Below are 19,393 nucleotides of genomic sequence, written 5' to 3' on the forward strand. Positions count from 1 at the left end.
CTTTAAAAAGAAAAAAGAAAATGAGGAAGAAAAAAATAGAAAAACCAATACTTTGAAAAACTGACAATAGACACAATATTCCACACCCATGCTCCATCATTGCCCTCTCCTACAAAGGAGTTGGGGGAGGGGTGTTCTCATAGCTCTTTGGGGTTAAGCTCATTCTTTGTAATTCTGCAACTTTCAGTTTCGATTGGTTTGTGGTTCTTTCCATTTGCCTTGTTGCAGTTACTGTAAGTATTGTTTTCTTAGATCTGCTTACTTCACTCTGCATCAGTTCATGTAGATCTGTTGACACTTCTCTGTATTCATCACACATATAATTTCTTACAGCACAGAAATATTCCATCACATTCATGGACCACAGTTTGTTTAGCCATTCCCCAGTAGATCGGCAGCTACTTTGTTTTTAGTTCTTTGCTACCAAAAAGTGCTGCTATCAGTACTTTGGTGTATCTGGTGCCTTTCTTTTTATCATTGCCCTCCTCAGGATATACGACTAGCAGCAGAATTTCTAGGACCAAGGGCATAAACATTTTAGTCCTTTATTTGCATGATTTCAAATTGCTTTCCAAAATAGTTTTACTACTCTGTAACTTCCCTAACAGTGCATTAATGTGCCTACCTTTCCATAACCCCCTCAATTCAAGCTTTCTTAATTACTTTTGATATTTTTTCATACCATTAATTGTGGAGCAGCTAAGTATGTCAGTGCATACAGTGTTGCCTTTGGAGTCAAGAACACCTAAGTTCAAATCCTCTTTCTGACACTAGTTGTGTGACCTTAAGAGAGTCACTTCATGTCTCTGGGCCTCCATTTCCTCACCTGTAAAATAAAGGATTGGATTCTATATCCTCTAAATCTATGATCCTTTAAGTACAAATAAGATGGATATGAATTGTTCCTTTTGCTTGCTATAGGCACCATAGTTGCTAGTCAGGGCTCCATTGTCTTGTGATGTCACTCAAGAACAGAGCAGAGGGAGAGCATGGGAGGTGGTGGACTCATCGGAATTCCAACTGCTGGTCCAGGGGTACATTGTATTTGGTCTTGTGGGCTTCAAAGAGGTTGCACAGTTCTGTCATGTAATGCTGGTGCAGACGGTCCACTTCCTCTTGGGATGGGTTGGTATTTTTCTCCACCTTGATAGGTTTCCCCACTAGGAGACACAAAGCAGGAGAGGGTGAGAGGACTTATGTACTTCCCCCACAAACAGAGATCCAGTGAATGGGCAAATTCTTTGCCCTAAACTGAAACTCACACCAACAATCGTATGTGACACGTTGTAATGTTAAAGAAATAGGAAGATCTTCCCTGAACATTAATAGGCTAATGTGACCACATGTGTTCAGTTCACAGCTGTGATACATCCTGAGTCATGTGGAGCCCATTAGGGGAAGAACTTGCCTAGTGGGGAGCTTGCTTAAGGGGAATCTTGCTTGTACGAAGGCTTTCACATCTTTTGGTAATTAGGCACTAAAGCACAGAGAGTTGTGATGCATTCTGGCTGTATATGTATTCTGAGGTTACCATTTTGCTTTGGGGGCTCATTCATGGGAAGAATGTTCATGTGATTTGGCCAGACGAGACTCTGGGTAGCTGTTAAGGAGCCCCCCAGCTTTGAAAATCCAGATGTTGGTGCTTTCCTCTCTGGTGACTATGTATGTATCAATTTCTCAAACAGTTGGAAGCCTTGTCTGTTGGTCTTGTGCTAATTTCTCTGCTTGTATTTGCTCTACGTTCAGGGTGCTGAACTCTCTCCCCTGAACTAAGTGAATGATATATATGTTTAATTAAAGTAAAATTGTTAACCCCTTCAAAATCTATTTTTTCCTTTAAAAGCGGACCAAAGAACCTGTGCTAGCAGGCCATCCTGGATGTGCTAGGGTGCTTGCTGTTACACACCCTAAGGTTGAGGCTAATAAGACACAAGATCTCAGTTTCTCTGCGTGCCAAATGGGATTCATCCAGCGACATGCTAAGTCTTTGAAACATTTCTAAGCACCATGGATGCTCAGGCTCTTAAGGTAAGGGTTAGTGGATGCCTAAGGATTGAATGGCCATTCGTAATAGAGAGAAGGGGCAGCTAGGTGGCGCCATAATGCACAGAGCACTGGGCTTGGAGTCAGAATGACTCATCTTCTTGAGTTCAAATCCTGCCTCAGACACATACTAACTGTGTGACCCTGGGCAAGTCACTTAACCATGTCATTTGTAAAATGAGCTGAAGAAGGAAATGGCAAACCACTTCAGTATTTTTGCTGAGAAAACCCCAAAAGGGGTCACAGAGAGTTGGACACCACTAAAATGACTCAACAACAACAGAGGGAAGGTCCAGCAGAGAATTCACCACTGTTACCATTTAACCCAGTAGCTTCAGAGTCAGTGAAGCAATCTTCCTGCTGAAATAAAGGCCACATATCATAGCATCATACATTTTAATGATAGAAGGGACCTTAGAGGTCATTCAGTCCAAGGCCCTTATTTTACAGACAAGGAAACTGAAGCCCAGAGAGATTAAGTAACTTGCCTAGAGTCACCAGTATCTGAGGAAGGATTGGAACCTAAGGCTTCATGATTCTAAGTCCAAAACCCTACCTGCCGCTCTTCCCTGGCTCACAGGTAAGCTTCTGTGCCTCATCTTGCCAGGGCACAGGCCACATTGCAACTTCCCATGTCCTCTTCCCCTGTATGAGTCCTTCCTTCCCTCCCTTTTCTAGTTCTCCTAGATAAATTACTTCCTCCTTTAGAATGTAAGCTCCTTGAGGGTAAGGGCTGTCTCATTTGCTTGTATTTGTATCCCCAATGCTTAGCATAGTGCCTAGTAAGTGATTAAGAAATGCTGTCTCTGCCTTTGTCTCTGTTTCCATGACCGTTCATCCCCCTACCCTATCTAAAGTTGGCAAAGCACTTTATGAATGTTGTATCTTTTTGTCCTTACAACAACCTTGGAAGGTAGATGCTATTGGTATATCCACTTTGCATGTGAAGATAATCAAGACAGACAGAGGTTGTCACTTGCCCAGGGTCACATAGCTATTAAGTGTCTGAAGCCACATTGAACTCAAGTCTTCCTCACTCTAGGTCAAGGATTCTATCCACTTTATCTGCATGTGCCACTTAATTTCATGCCCCCTCTCTGCATGAGGTTGGCAGGGCAAAGATTATTATGTCCACTTTACAGATAAGTAAATTGAGGCTCAGTAATGTTGACTGATTCCCAAGGTCTATCTAGTAAATGCTGGAGCCAAAAGTATTAATGATGGTGACAACAAAAATGATGATGATAGTCTGGTAGATTCTACTATGCTAGAAAGACTTTGAATGTAGGTCTACTTCTAAGGACCAGCCTAGGGAAATGGGGAGAGCCTTATCACTAGGGGATCAAGATTTTCAATCACAACAACTCATTAAATAAATAGTCTACCAAAGTATAGAAGAGCCATAATCTTTATGTGTGCAGAGAGGACCCATACAAATGTTTTTGGGGTATTAAATTATAATGATAAAAGTAATCATTGTCATCATAATAAGCTACTCTGTAATTTAATACAGTAATGTCTCCCCTCCAGAAATCAGTTATCTAGCAACCCTCCCTCATCAGACAACAGCTAAGAATCAAGTGTGAAACAAACAGAACCTCTGAACAGCCAAAACAACTGCCATAAAGCCCATAAAGTGCATGTCCTTTCCTCACTGGAGAGTGCTTTATGCCATCTCTCAGGGCCACTTTACTCTTAATTTGCACATAATGATGACAAAGCTTGATGAGCATCAGAGTGCTATAATAGCACTGAATTTGGGGTTCAAGGACTTGCATGGCAATCCTGGCTTTCTGATTTCATACTTACTGCCTGAACCTCATTTAACTGATCTATGAAAAGAGGGTTGAGTAGTTGATCTCAAAGGTCCCTTCCAGCTCTATTTCTGATTTTGTGGACTTCTAAGTCATACCTCCTGCTATCTCATCCTGGAATTTCTTTCAAATCTGGGGCCAAATCATAACCTTGGGACGTGCTACCATCCTTGTAGCTGTTCACCCTGGAATATTCCTCTTCAAGGCTTGCCCCCCTGCTCCCACTGGTGGGTGCCTCCTACGAGCTCCATTTTGTGAAGGGGCCGAGGCCTTCCTTCATTCCCCTCCCTTCCTGTTCCTGACTTTCTGGACTCCAAAGGTACCTTCCAACTCTGCCTCCCTACTCTTGCTTTCAGTTCCTTTTGTGAGGAGTTGGGTAGGAAGTTTTCTTGATATTAAGTCTAAATTTGGCCCTAGTGGGCCAAAAAGAAGAGGTCTTATCCTTTTATTCCCCCAAGGCAATGGGGGTTAAGTGACTTGCCCAGGATCACACAAGTAGTGAGTGTCCAGTGTCTGAGGTTGGCTTTGAATTCAGGTCCTCCAGACTCCAGGGCCAGCACTCTATCCACCTAGCTGCCCCTGATTTTTAGCTCTTGATCCTTGAAGCCAGAAATCATGTTTCCCCTCCGATCTTCTCTTCTCCGGGCTACACATCCTCAATTCCTTCAGCCAATTTTCATATGATCTCATCTTCCATTCTCTCACTATCTTTCTTATTCCCCTTCTGGCTGCATTTCATTTTTCTGATCCTCCTTACAATGTGGCCCCAGAACTGGATAAAATATTCCAGATGTGTCTGATCAGAGCAAAGTCCAGAGAGATTATCATCTCCCTTGGTCTAGATGCTAAGCCTCTAAGCCTGAGTTCAAATTCAGCCTCAGACACTTAGTGGATGTGTGATCCTGGACAAGTCAGTTCTATACCATCTGCCTCAGTTTCCCCATCTACAAATTGGGGATAATCATAATTCCTAGCTCCCTGAGAGGATCAAATGAGTTAATTAATATTAGTAAAGTGTTTATGCCTGGCACATTGATAATAACAATAATAAAAGCTCATATTTGAATATATTATATGATGATCCTATAACAATAACTGACATTATCTAGCTCTTTAAGGTTTACAAAATGCTTTCTGGTGGCAGGAGAAGATATGTCCTGTTCTGGGGCAGAACTAGGGATGCTGAGGGAAGTACATAGGAGAAAACACATGGCACAATGGAAAGCCTGGAGTCAGTGGACCAGGTTTGAATCCTAGTTCTGCACTTACTTCCTACATGATCTAGGAAAAGCCACTTTGCCTTTCTAGGCCCCAGCCTCCTCATCTGTAAAGTGACGGGATTGGACGAGCTCATTTCTAAGGTCTCTAAGCTGCAATCGATGACACTGTAAGTCTAACTTGCAGATACCTGTTTCTGCTTCATATAAGGAAGAGGGGATTAACAATGGAGCTATCCCAAAGTAAAATGGGCTGCCTTGGGGAGTAGTGAGCTGTCCATAACTGGAGGTGTTCAAGTGGAAGCTGGATGTCCATTTGTTGAGGATGTGTGCTTTGAGCTGGATGACTCTTGAGGCTCCTTCTAACTTAGGTGTTCAGTGAGTCCGTGCTTAGGGGCACCTGACTTCAACCCAAACAGATGAAAAGTACATTTTGCTTTTGCTGTTTACTGCCGAGGTGAATTTAGGAAGAGTTACTTTTGCTCTCTGGGCATCAGTTTTCTCATCAGCAAAATGAAAAGGCTGGATTAAGTTTCCTGTCGGATTTAAGTCCTATGATCTTAGGACAGAACACCTGCATCCTTTGGCTTTGATGGATCTTAGCCAGTCATGGGATTCAAATAAATTAACAACTGGTTCTCCATGGAACTGAGCTGAGGCACCGCCACCACTGACGTGGTGGGCACTGGCCCCACCCCCTCTAACAACCGGGTCAATGAACTCAACCTAAAATTAGGTACCAGTTTTGCCAAACTGGTGAGAACTGGCTGAATCCCACCACTGATCTTAGCGACCAGCAGGGGAACATGGCTGTACTTTGGGGCTACGCTGGGACATAGGCAAGAATGGAGCTTGAAGAGTGGGACACTTGGGGCCCATCCCATGCCAGTTCCACATCCCTTGGCATTCCTGTAACTTACCCACAGTATTGATTTTCTGCCGGTAAGGGAGCAGGCCAAAGTTGTACTGGAAGATCCCTCGGCCATGGAAGAGTGGGAGGGAGATGCCCATGATCTTTTGCAGTTTGTCCTGGGTCCAGCGAAGCCAGGACCCCTGCGGATTGTCAACTTGGTCAAAGAGTTCATTCTCCCCAAAGGAGAATATTGGCACCAGAGCTGCCCTAGAGAGACAGAGAGGAGATGGGGAAGACGTGAGAAAATGCTCATGCCTGGGGTGCTCAGGTGCAGGGAGAACAAGGGTTCTGGGTTTGACACCAAGGCGCCTTCTCCAGGAGCTCCGGTCAACAGCCATTGAAGGGACCTGTGAGGAAAGCTGAGGCCACAATCCTTGACTTCAATTTTCCATTTTAGGGCAGGACTCAGCCCTTACTTAATCCACCAAGTTCCCCTCAGGAACCCACATCATCACAGAATCTCAGAGTTAGAAGATGCTTCAAAGACCATTTGGTTCTGAATAGAAATCAGTCAATAACAACAAGCACTTTTTAAGGCCCTGTGCTAGGCACTGGGGATAACAAAAATTAAAAAGGAAGGGATAACTGTATTGGCATTCTCCTCATTAAAATGCAATTTATTTTGGCATCTCAATACCAGAATATAAAACATATTGGTCTTAGAGTGACTAAACAAACTAAGAATGGACCTCACCCATGAAGCATAGCCAGTTTAATAAATCCTTTCCGGTTCCTCAGTAGTAGTGTGTAGCTTCCAGGCCGAGCGTCCAGAGCCTCCTGGGACCCTCCCACGATGACCACCAGCAAATTTCCACCTTCCTTCTTGCTCAGCAAGTATGAGGCACACTCCTTCTCTGATGTGACTAGACCTGATGGAGGTGGGGGTTAGGGAACAGAGGAGGAGACAAAGCACTAGGTCTTGCATGATGGTGACATCCATATGGGAATGGATATAGTCCTCCTTGTCCCCTTGAGGGAGGTGCAAATCAGGAAGGGACACAGCAGTCAGTACATGGGAAGGCAACTGAAAGGGAGAGTTTATGGTGTGTCCCAGAACAAATATTATCATATATCTTCATGCTCCAAAGATCATAGAGATGTAGTGGAAAGAATAATAGACTTGGTGTCAGGAGACCTGGGTTCGAATCCCAACTCTGAAACTTCTTAGCTGGGTAGCTATGGGTAAGCCACCTCCTCTCTCTCAGACTTAATTTCTTTTTATGTAAAAGGGAGACACTTGTATGACTTTCCTTATAGGGATGTAAGGTTGAGGGGAAGAGCTTGTTTCCCTAGTCATCCAGGCTAGAAATGTAGGTGTCACTCTCCCTCCCACCCCCTTAACCAATCTGTTGCATATCCTGCCACCCTCACCTTTGTGTCATCTTTAGCCTCTGAAAGTTTCATAGACTTAGAGCTGGAAATTATATCAGAGGTCAACTAGTCCAAACCCTTTATTCTACAGAGGAGACCGAGGCTAGGGAGCTGAATGACCAACCTGCCTAAGGAAATATAGTTAGCAAATGGTTGAGTCAGGACTTGAACCTAGGTCCCCTAATTCCATCCTATGATCCAGTGATCAATATTCTTGACTCTGGCAATCTAGTTCAATGTCTCCCAACACTTATTGTTGAAATCTCCCCTCCCCCCTAGAATTTAACTATAATCTCTCTTACTGCATATCAGAGGCCATTGCCTTGGTAGAGGGATAAGCATTATTAGCTGGTCTCTTTTAATGAGTCTTTCTGTCTTTATGCACCAGGTCCTATCATTGTGCAGAGACATCCTCCTTCCCAAGTCAGGTATGGGTAGGGACTGGCAATGGAGAAATGGGTAGGGGAAGAAACATACCTCCACTCATGATATAATCCCTGAAGAAGGGAACTCGGAACCACAAAGTCAGCATCATCAGGTGGGAGCGGATCCCAGGAAATATAGAAGAAAAACCGGTGCTTTCAGTACAGAAGTTGGTAAAGGCTCCAACAGCCAGAACACCATGGGGGTGGAAGCCTGCAATATAGTTCTGGGTTGGGTCCAACTCCGCTGTCTTGATGAGCTAGGGAGACACCAACCATTGGAGCAATAAGCACCTTCCCCATCTCAGTGGCTTTAGAAACCTTATAGCATAGAATCTCCCAGGAATAGTTAGTGAATTCTGCCTTAAGAAAACATGACAAATAAAAATCTAAACTTGGAAAACATCTGTGAAGAGATGATTCTCTATAAAATGAGTACCATGCCAAGTTGGGCATTGTTTTGTACATTTCTATTTTCATCACAGCTCTACTCAAGTGCCAGTGGTCTAGGTGAGACCTTGGGTTCTTGAAGACAATTCAGTTTACTTGTCTTCCATCCATCTTATCTCAGTTCAGTTCAGGAAGCTTTTATTAGACACCTGATATGCGTGGGGGTCTGTGCTAGGTCCTGGGGATACAAAGATAGAAATCAATACAGTTCCTGCCCTTGAGGAGTTTACACACTTCTGGGAGGAGGGATACAACATTTAAGTAGATGGACACAATATGAATTTAAGGAGGGAGAGAGAAGAAACAACTAGGGGAATCAGGGAAACCTTCATATAAGAAGTAGCCTATAACCTGAGCCATGAAGGAGGCTAAGAATTCTAAGAAGCAAAGGCGAGGAGCGAGAGCATTCCAGACACACAGGACAGCCTGTGAAAAGGGATGAAAATGGGAGATGGAATGGGGCACAACAAATGGGCCAGTTTGGCTAGAATGCAGAAAGGTAATAATGTAAAATAATTCTAGAAAGATAGGTTGGACATTGTGTGATGATTAACTATGATAGACTTAGCTCTTCTCAGCAATACAATGATCCAAGAAAATTCCAAAAGACTCATGATGGAAAGTGCTAACCATATCCAGAGAAAGACTATGGAGTCTCAATGCAGAGCGCAACATGCTATTTTCACCTTTTTTTTTTTTTCTTTCTTGTGGTTTTTCCCTTTTGTTCTTATTCTTCTTTCAAAATTGATATGGAAATATGTTTCCATGATTGCACATGTAAAGCCTATAGCAGATTGCATGCTGTCTTGGGGAGGGGGAAGAGGAAAGAGAAAAATTTGGAACTCAAAATCTTAACAAGTCAAATTACTGGGAGAATGTTCTTTTTTTTTTTTCACGTATTTTTGGCTTCATTTCTGATCTCTCTCCCACACCTCCACTACCCTACACACCTACACGCTTGACCCCCTTTCAGCCTCCTAGGGAGCCTTGTAAAATGCCAAGCTGAGAACTCTATAGCTTTTCTTTTAGACAATAGGGAGCAAATGAAGATTTTTAACTAGGGGGAGAGACACTGTTAGACCCATGGTTTCAATGTGTCACTTTGGCAGCCATGTAGAGAACAGCATTGCTCAAGCTATTAGTGTTAGTTTTTCAATGACCAGCAAGTTGTCATATTACTGGAAGAACATTTTTTTAACATATTTTTTGGCTTCATTTCTGAGATCTCTCTCATATCCCCACTACCCTACACATCTACACACTTGACACCCCCATTCAACCTCCCAGGAAGCCTTGTAAAAAGATTAAAAGAAAGAGAAAAAAATAGTTCAGCAAAATTTATCAACAAACTGCCTATATCTAACAGTATACACAATATTCCATTCCAAATAGAACTGCAGATGGGACTAAGCTCCCTTACCTCCAGTACACCTATTCCTAAATGGGGTTGCTATATGGAAGAGGGCTTAGACTTCCCCAGGAGAGGGAACTAGGAGAAACTGGTGAAAATTAAAGAGAGATTGGTTTTTGATCCATATAAAGAAAAACTGTCCAAATGTTGAATGGGCTGCCCTAGAAATCAGCAAGTTCTCTTCCATTGCAGGCCAATCATTCAACCAACATTTATTAAATTCTTGCTCTGGGTCAGACGTTGTGCTAAGATCTGGGGATGCAAAGATAACAGTAAACAGTCCCCAGCCTCAAGGAGCTTACATTCTCTCTGGAGGGACCATATGTACAAAGAGGTATAGACACCACAGATACAAAGTGATTTTGAGGGGGAATGTCTTTGAGTAGAGGCTGGATGGCCACTTGCTGGGGAACATCTTGGAGGGGAATTCTGTTCCAGAAGGAGGTGGGCTAGATGCCTTTTGAGTTCAAGCCCTTTCAAACTCATACTCTAGGATTCTAAGAATAATGCCATATCATACACCTTTTCATATTACTATATATTGTATCAGTCAGGTAATGAGCATTTGTTAAGTGTTTTCTATGTGCCAGACATTGTGCCAAGTACAGGGGCTTGAAAGAAAGGCAGAAAACAGTCCCCTGCTCTCAAGAAGTTGACAGTGAGGGGCAGCTAGGTGGTGCAGTGAGTAGAGCACCGACCTTGGAGTCAGAAGAACCTGAGTTCAAATCCGGCCTCAGACACTTGACACACTTATGAGCGGTGTGAACTTGGGCAAGTCACTTAACCCCAATTGCCCTGCCTTCCCCCCTCCAAAAAAACTTAAAAAAAAAACTTTAAAAAAATGAAGTTGACAGTGTAATGCAGAAGTTAATATGTAAATATCAAGGTACATATACACAGACAGAATAGATGAAAGGTAATCTGTGAGGAAAAGGCAGCAGGGAGATTGGAAAAGGCTTTTTGAAGAAGATAGGATTTCAGCTGAGTCTTGAAGGAAGCCAAGGAAGCAAAGAGAGAGCAGTTTTGTTGTGGCAGGCAGAGAGAAGGCAGAGAGATTATATCACTTCTCTAGTGCTAGAAGGGACCTCAGGGATCATCCAACCCTCTTACTTTACAAATGAGGAAACTGAGGCCCAGGTAGGTTAAGTGACTTGTTCCCTGTCACAATAGTACTTCTATCAGATGAGGCAATATATAAAAAAACCTTTACCAACTTTCAAACCCTATATACATTATACTTCAGCTATCTGTGATTTCAGGAGGATGGGTCTTCCCTCCCCAGATGCAGACTGTAACTGCCTATGCCTTAGTGTGGGGCCTAGAATCTAGCAGGGGCTTACTAAAAGTTTGTTGATCTAAATGGAATTAATAGATGAGTCTTCATTGGCTGCTGTGACAAAACAATAACAATCCCTTCCCAAACCCCACAAAATTTTGCCCTTGCTAGCCACCCCTTTGGGGATGAGCCTCTCTGCCCTTGGCCAGACTGGTCCTTGGATGGCCCCAATACAGTCCATCCTCAAGCCTGGACTTAAAGCTTTACTAGCTAGGCAGTTGGAGAGTCACAGAATTTCAGAGTCAGAATGTATTTCAATGGCTATAAACCAGTCAAAAAGCATTTAAATACCTACTAAGCATGATGCTACCTGCCCTGAAGAAGCTTACACTCTATCTCCACTCCGACATGTGCCAGAGGTGGTTGATCATCTAGTCTCTGCTTGAAAACTTCCAATGAGAGGGACATCACTTTCTTCTGAGACAGCCCATTTTTGTATGTCTCCTTCTCTCCTACTAGACATTGGTTTCTGTGAGAGAGAGTGAAGGCCAGTTACAAAATGGAGTTGGTTTGGGAAATCAAGAGAGTCAGTCAGATTCTATCACATGAACACCAACTCCATCTTGTGCTGCCACACATTTTCTTCTCCATCTTGTTTTTCTGCAAACCATCCATGGGAAACCAGATGGTATAAGCCATCTATTGTTTCATAAATGCAGGTAGACAAAATTAATCAACATCTCTCAATTCTGGGAAAAGAAAGATCTTGAAATTTACTTGCCACCTGTCCAACTTGACCAAGACTCACTTTTCCTCCCTCCCAACTTGGAAAGCCCCTAATCTTTCTTCCAATTAGAAATCAGATTACCTAATTTTGTATACTAGTTTGTATCCTATTAATTGTTTTCTTTTAATTAATTGATATTATTTGATTGTTTTTAATACATAAAAATCCATTTCCCTGTGTATTCGGGATCTATGGACTGACTGGGGAGTCCATTGACCCATTTATTATGCCTGTTTTGCTAATAAATTGTATAGCTCAGATTGTATTTTCTCATTTATTATTAATTATCCACAACAGTAGGAACTGGGCCTTATTTAGGATCATGGAATCACTGTTCTAGAGTAGGAAGGAACCCCATAGACAATATAGTCTAATTTCATTTTACAGATGAAGAAACTGAGTCACAGGAAGGTTAGTTAACTTGCCCACAGTAACCTGCCATCATCAGGGGCAGAATTTGACTTGGGATCCTTTGACTCAGTGGAGTACTAACGGAAGGTAATGGAGGTGTCCTACCTTGGGTTCAGGCAATTAGGGGTTGTATTGAGGACAGCACCTCCAATGAAAGAGGAGAATATATGGACAAAGAACCACCTTCTCAGCAGGAATGAATTGCCAAGAATGGGGCAAGGGCAGTTTATCATTAAGGCAATAAACACAACATTAACGATAACAGTGAATATGCCTATGTAATTCTGTATTGCAAAATATGAGAGACTCTCCATATAGAAGGTAGAAGTAAAACATTATTCAGACACCAGATAACCATATCCCATAACCAAATGTTCAGCTCCCACAACCAGTTAGCCCACTTTATCATAATGGCAAGGAACTTAAAACACAATATCACAACATGGAGCCTCGCCATCCCCAAACCCCTCTGACCCCGTGCTGGAGTCTTCCCAAAAACAAACTCACAGTTCAGCTATTACAGTCTGCTCAGCTATCACAGGTCAACTTTCTTTACCTTAGCTCTAACTATGACTACCGCTATTAACAGCCATAACAGCTCTCTCTCAGCACTTCCTATGACACAACTTCCTTTTCCTCTCAGCAAGCTCCTCCCACTACATGTGACTTAGGCTTGCTGTGATGTAAGGAGGTCACATGGCCTATTAATGGGAGGGAAAGATCTTCAAATCTAAATTGCTATTACAGGCAGCCACGGGCACTGGGAGGAAGATGTTATGATGAGCATCAGTACAAGGAGATGTGATGATGGGCAGCTCCCTATAGCTTACAAGGACCTTCTTTGTTGGGGGAAGAAACTCAGGGGCATCCTATTAATCTAATTAATCTAAAAGTATTAACTCATTACTTTTTCTCCTTTTTTGTACTGTAATGTTTATTTTATTTTTAATTATTTATTGGCATGACTATAATATTTAGTCAAAGGAAACTTTCATTGTGTTTGTTTTCTGGACATTATCATTATTAGTTTCATTTCATGATTATTAACGAAAATAATTTTGTCACATAGCCATGGAGGGGGTGTTAAAAAAAATGACCTGCTCTGTGTGTCAGACACACTAAGTACATCTCTGCTCTGATTCCAGAACCTGTATTCTTTCTTTCAGTTATATCTATTCCCTACATTTCTTGGATATTAGACTTTTACCAGAGAAATTTGCTGCAAAGGGTCCCTGGCTGCCCCTGTTAACTTTCTGTTCTAATTCTTGTTTTTATTTGTGCAAAAAACTTTAACTTCATGTAATCAAAATTGTTCATCTTACCTCCTGTGATCATGTCTATCCTTTGTTAAGTCAAGAACGCTTCCCTTATCCATACCTGTGAAATTCTCCTCTAATTGGTTTATGAGATGACCTCTTATATCTTGGCCATGTATCCATTTGGAGCTTACTGTCTATTAGGCAAGATAACATATGGAAAGCACTTTGCAAACCTTAAAGCACTATATAAATGTTAGCTATTAGGATGATTGATGCTGGTGCTGATGTCCCACCTATTTTGCAGAAATAGGAACCAAAACCCACAGTGGGGAGGTGATTTGCCCTAAATCATAGTAAGTATCAGAGCTAGGATTTGAACCCAAGACTCCTGACTCCAAGTCCCATGCTCCTCCCACTAAATCAGGGTTCCTTTAAGCATATGTAAAGTATTCATCCCCTGAGATGGGTCCTGGGCTATTAGATAGGCACAGGGTCAAGCTGGAATCCCTAAAGGACCCTGAGAGAAGTTCAGGGGCCCAACCCCTACCCTTTCCTGTGAGGACAGTCTAATGGATTGTGGCCATGGCCCCATAGAAATAGGAACACAGATCTAGGAAGGAGCTCAAGGATCATTTAGTTCAACTCCATTTTACAGATGGGGAACCTGAGGCCCAGAGTGATAATATGACTAGCTTATTGTCATGCACGTAGTAAGTAGGAAGTTACAATTAGAGCCCTGGTCTTCTGGCACCTGACATAGTGCCTTTCCCTCATTACATCAAAGTGCCTCACCCTTGGAAACCCTAATAGAGGTGGCAGCTTTGGCAGCTTCCAGTCTAACCCTGGGGGCAAGGGTAGGACTCTGATCCTGTGAACTTTTCTGAGGCCAAAGGTCATTTCTTCCATCTAATCTACCTTTCTAGAGCCAGAAACTTTGGACTTTTATTTACACAGGAGGGTGCAAAATCCTTCAAAGTTTGCGTAACAGGGGAAAGCAAGTTCCTTAGCTGAGTTTTTGATGGGTTAGGCTTCAGCAAAATAAGTATAAGGGGCGACTCTAACAGGCACCCGTTCCCAACAACTTCCTCTGGCCTATCATAGTATGCGAGCATTTAATCTTAGCAAGTCCTAGGCTTATAAAACTAGAATTATAAGGGGCTCCAGAGGCCAACTGGTTACCATGTCATTTAAAAAAAATTATTGTTGTCTTTTACCTTTAAAGTATCTACATTTTGCAATGTATCCCCACTCCCTCTACTAGAAAGCAATCCCTTAAAAGAGGAGGAAAAAAATAACCACTTTAAATAAACTAACGCATATACTGAAGTCTGACATTATACACAGTGCTCCATATATCTGTAGTTCCCTACACCCACACCCATACCCTGACCCACACACACACCTACACCCACACCCACACACACAAACACACACATCCTGCAAAGAAACAGGACCAACATCCTCATTTTACAGGAAAAACTGAAGCCTAGAAAAGTTTGACGAAGCCTCAAAAGACAGGTAGTCCAACCTACACCTGGGGGAGACCTAACTACAATATCCCTGACAAACGGTCACCCAGGCTCAGAAGGTCTCCAATGACAGGGAACTCACTACACAAGAAGAGCCAAACTCTCTCTGAAAAAACCTGGATTTTGTGCACCTAAATGCACCAACCTCTGAAGGGTTCTCCCAGAGACTGGAGTCCGAGGCAAAGCTAAATGCAGTATACATCCTCCCTCTGCTGGCTATTCTCTAGTACTGCCCTCACTGCTCCCTGAACTAGGCTCAGGTTCAAAATTTTGTGAGGGATGCTATCTGAATGCTCTCAGAATGTCCTGGAACCTTGTGTGCAAACTTAATTTATCCAAATAGGGATCCCAAAGCTTTATAGGGTCATCTCACAGTCATCTGATCTTTATTTCTAGCCACCCTTTAGCAGAGAAGTGTTCCCAGGCATGGCTCCTGTCCTGGTCTGAGGATAGAGGCCTGGTCCCTCACCTAAAAGAGAGAGTCCTGCTCGATTTAGAATCAGAAGACCTGGGTTCAAATCCCAGCTCTGTTGCATTACTCACCCGTAAGCATGAGGGACAAAAAAAGGGACACGCTAGATCACCGTGATGGAAGTGGGTGGACTCAGATCTAGATCTAACCCTAGATTCTCTGAGAGGGAGGGTGAGTGAGCAGAAAGGGCACACCTGTGTGACCTTGACAGACAGGTCATGTTACTTCTTGGAGACTCAGTTTACACATCTGCAAAATGTAGGGGGTTGGACTAGATGATCTTCAAAGCTCTTTCCAACTCTAAATGCTATGATTTCTATATATTTGGTTTTAGGAGGGAGACAAGTTCCTTCCCCTTAAAAAAAATACCACGAAGGAAGGAAGAAGGGAAGGAAGGAAACAAGGAAGAAGGGAAAGAAGGAAGGAGATTGAAAATAAACTGTTAGACAAGGAGGAGGAAAAGCAGGAAGGAGCAGTACCATGGAAGCCAAGTGAATTGATAATTGATTTATGAAATTATGAAATGAAGCAGGCACACTTGGTTCTTTGGGTTCTCCCTGGGAAAGCAGAGAATGAGGCTGAAATCATACTTTAATAAGGCGCACAGGGTAGAGGGGCAAATGGTGCAGAAAGCGCAGAGACAAATGAGAAAAGGGGTACAAAGGCAAAGGGTGTGGGATCAAGAATGGGGCAAAGGCAGGTAGCGTAGGATGAGGATGGGGAGGAGAAGAGGAGGAGAATATCACTCATGTAACCATGGATTCCAGTTGGGAGCTCTAGGCAGCAAAGATCCTTGGGAAATGAAAGACTGCTCAGGGAATTTTTATAGGGTTTGGGGGGAACAGACTGACTCTTATCTGTGCCACCTGGGGGTTAGTTCATTAACATATCCAAATCATCTCAAAGTTGTTGGTAAAACTTTAAAGTTCACATGCCCATATCATCTCTGAGTTATCAGCACCATTTGGCATTCTGCCAGTCTCACTGCAGATGTCTGGAACTTGTCCAAGATTCACTTATCACAGCATGAAAAAGGCCTGACAGCAAAGTCTAGATGGCTTCCCTGGATTCAGCACACAATAGCAGGGTGTGGTTTTTAGTTAATATGTGCATGCACACACATACATATATAATACACATGTACAAATTTATACATATGTACATACATATACATACACATAGATTTTGTTGTGGTTGTTTTTGTTAAGTTGTTTCAGTTGTGGCCAACTCTTTGTGACCCCATTTGAGGTTTTCTTGGCAAAGATGCAAGATACTGGAGTGATAGAAATATAGGTAGGTAGATAGATAGATAGATAGATAGATAGATAGATAGATAGATAGATAGATAGATAGATAGACAGATAGATGGATAGATAGGATAGATGGATAGATAAATAGGTAGATAGATAGATAGATAGATAGATAGATAGATAGAAACATAGATAGATATATAGATGGTATATAGATGGATAGATGGGTGGATGGATGGATGGATGAATGGATGGATGGATGGATGGATGGATGGATGGATGGATGGATGGATGGATAGCTTGGACGGCTGGAGGGCAGAGCAATACTCCCAAAGCTTTTCTTTACAGAGGGCTCTGAACTTTCAGAATCTTACAGGTAAATCTCCATTTTCCATCAGCAGCTCTGCTTGGTTTCAACTCCAGGAAAATCATGCCCAGAGGCCAGGTACCCCCTAGTGACACCCCTCCCTCCTCTCTGATACACACACCGCTGTCCCCCAGCATTATATTGTAAGCTCCTTGAGGGCAAGGACAGTCTTTCTAATTTGTAGCCTCAGTGCTCAGTACAGTACCTGGCACATAGTAAGAGCTTAATGAATTTTTTTAATTGATATTTAGCATTGAGGAGAAACAACTCAGGAGGGTTAGAGTGTATAGCTTCAGTATTTCATGTTTGTAAAGTGCTTTGCAACTCTTCTCCCCAGCCCTAAATACTCCCATCCCCTCTATCCCTTGCCCTACCCTTTCTCACTCCCTCTCTATATCCTCCATTAGGCCTCCTCCCTTCTAGTCCTCTTGATCCCTCCAGCTCTGCTCCCTCCTAGCCCTCTCTGTGCTACCTCAGCCATACTCATTCCTCCCCAGGTCTGCTCCCTTCTATACATGTTCAGTCCTCATCCCTTCCAATCCTGTTCACCACCAGTGTTCCCCTTCCCTCCCCCTCATATCACCTCCCCCCAGATAGCCCTTTGCCCCTGCCAGGTTTCTCTCTAATTGCTCTAGTGGACCCAACAGTGATAGGTGCCTATCTCATGGAACTGTGCCAGCCAGTTCTGGCATTCATGATCTTCAAAGGGATTGTGGGGAGTAGGAATTGTGGAATCAAGAAGGGATAAGGAATAATCAGCTGGGACAATGAAAGAGCACAGAGTATGGACTGGAAAAACAAAGTATGCTAAATGAACCACTGTTTTATTGAATGAATTCAGGAAGGAAAGTTTAGGTTACACAAGATCAACTGGACCCTCATCACTGCTGGCAATCCTCCTCTACCTCCCCCCTCACCTCACTCTCCACAGCAGCTCTTCTAAACCTTTTCATCCCTTCTCAAACCTCCCATGGCTCCCTCTCCTCCCATTCTATCAGCTAAGAACTTTGCCTCATATTTTACAGAAAAAAGTTGAGGTAATTTACCATGAACTCCCTCTTCTGTCCTCTTTTCCATCTCCTACCACTCAAATGCCTTTGGCCACTGTCTTCTCCTTGACCCCATTTCACTCCTTCCCAAGGCTAACTCCTCAATCCATCCCATTCCATTCCATCTCCCAACAGATTGCCCCTTCTGTCATTCCTACTCTGTCACTTGGCGGGTTCTGTACTGGCTACAAACATGCCCATACCTCCCTTGTCAAAAAACCCTCACTTGATCCTTCCTTCCTTGAAAACTATCATTGTATATCTCTTCTGCCCTTTGTAGCTAAACTTGAAAAGCCTGTCTACAATAGGTGCCTCCACTTTCTCTCCTCTCAGTCTTTTCTTAATTCCTTACAATCTGGCTTCTGACTTCATCATTCCACAGTAACAGCCCTCTCCAAAGTTATCATTGATCTCTCAGTTGCCAAATCCAATGGTCTTTTCTCAATCCTCATTCTCCTAGACCTCTCTGCAGCCTTTGATGCTGAAGATCACCTTCTCCTCTTTGATACTCTCTTCTCTTTAGGTTTTCAGGATGCCACACTCTGTGCCGTTTTGCCTCCTACCTATCTGATTGCTCCTGTATCTCCTTTGCTGGATTCCCATCCAGACCATACCCTCTAACCATAGTGTCCCACAGCGTTCTGTCCTGGGCCCCCCTCCCTTCTCCCTTTTATGTTACTTTACTTGGTGATCTCTTCAACTCTCATGGATTTAATTACCATCTCTATACTTATGATTCTCAATTCTACCTATCCTAACCCAGTCTCTCTGTTGACCCCCAATTTTGCCTCTCCAACTGCCTTTCAGACATTTCAAATTGGAGGGGCAGCAGACATCGTAAACTCAGTATGCTCAAAATGGAACTTGATATCTGTTTCCCTCAATCTTCCCCATCTCCTACCTTTCCTATTACTGTAGAGGGCAACACTATTCTCCTAGTTCCTGAGGCTTGAAACCTAGGCATCAGCCTGGATTCCTCACTATCTCTCACACATTCCACCCACCCCTTCACCCCACCCATCCAAGCTGTTGCCACGGCCTGTCAAATTCATTCTGCAACATCTATCGAATACATCCCCTTCTTTCCTCTTACACTGCCACCACTATTGCAATAGTGTGATGGTGGATCTGCTGGTCCCAAGTCTTTCTCCACTCCAGTTGATCCCCTATTTAGCCACCAAACTGACTTCCCTAAATAACAGGTCCATCTATGTCACCTCCATACTCAATATTGGCTCCCTATTGCCTACAGGATCAAAGACAAAGTCCTCTATTTGGCATTCAAAGCCCTTTATAACTCTCCCCCTAACTTTCTAGTCTTCTTACACCTTATTCCCCACTACGAACAAGAC

The 19,393-nt window shown here is 43.0% G+C and overlaps 1 protein-coding gene across 1 annotated transcript in view; it reads right to left on the reverse strand.

Annotated features, from left to right (window-relative positions):
• Positions 1-1,005: 1,005 nt before the first annotated feature.
• Positions 1,006-19,393, reverse strand: part of LOC118839204 (2-acylglycerol O-acyltransferase 2-like) — a 33,910-nt gene continuing 15,522 nt past the window's right edge. The window contains exons 3-6 of the mRNA XM_036746659.1: positions 7,836-8,040; positions 6,682-6,856; positions 5,995-6,194; positions 1,006-1,160 (exon numbers count right to left, since the gene is read on the reverse strand). Of these exons, the coding sequence (XP_036602554.1) occupies positions 1,006-1,160; positions 5,995-6,194; positions 6,682-6,856; positions 7,836-8,040 (735 nt within the window). The remainder of the gene's footprint in view (positions 1,161-5,994; positions 6,195-6,681; positions 6,857-7,835; positions 8,041-19,393) is intronic.

The sequence above is a fragment of the Trichosurus vulpecula genome, chromosome 2, assembly GCF_011100635.1.
Source record: "Trichosurus vulpecula isolate mTriVul1 chromosome 2, mTriVul1.pri, whole genome shotgun sequence".
Lineage (NCBI taxonomy): Eukaryota > Metazoa > Chordata > Mammalia > Diprotodontia > Phalangeridae > Trichosurus > Trichosurus vulpecula.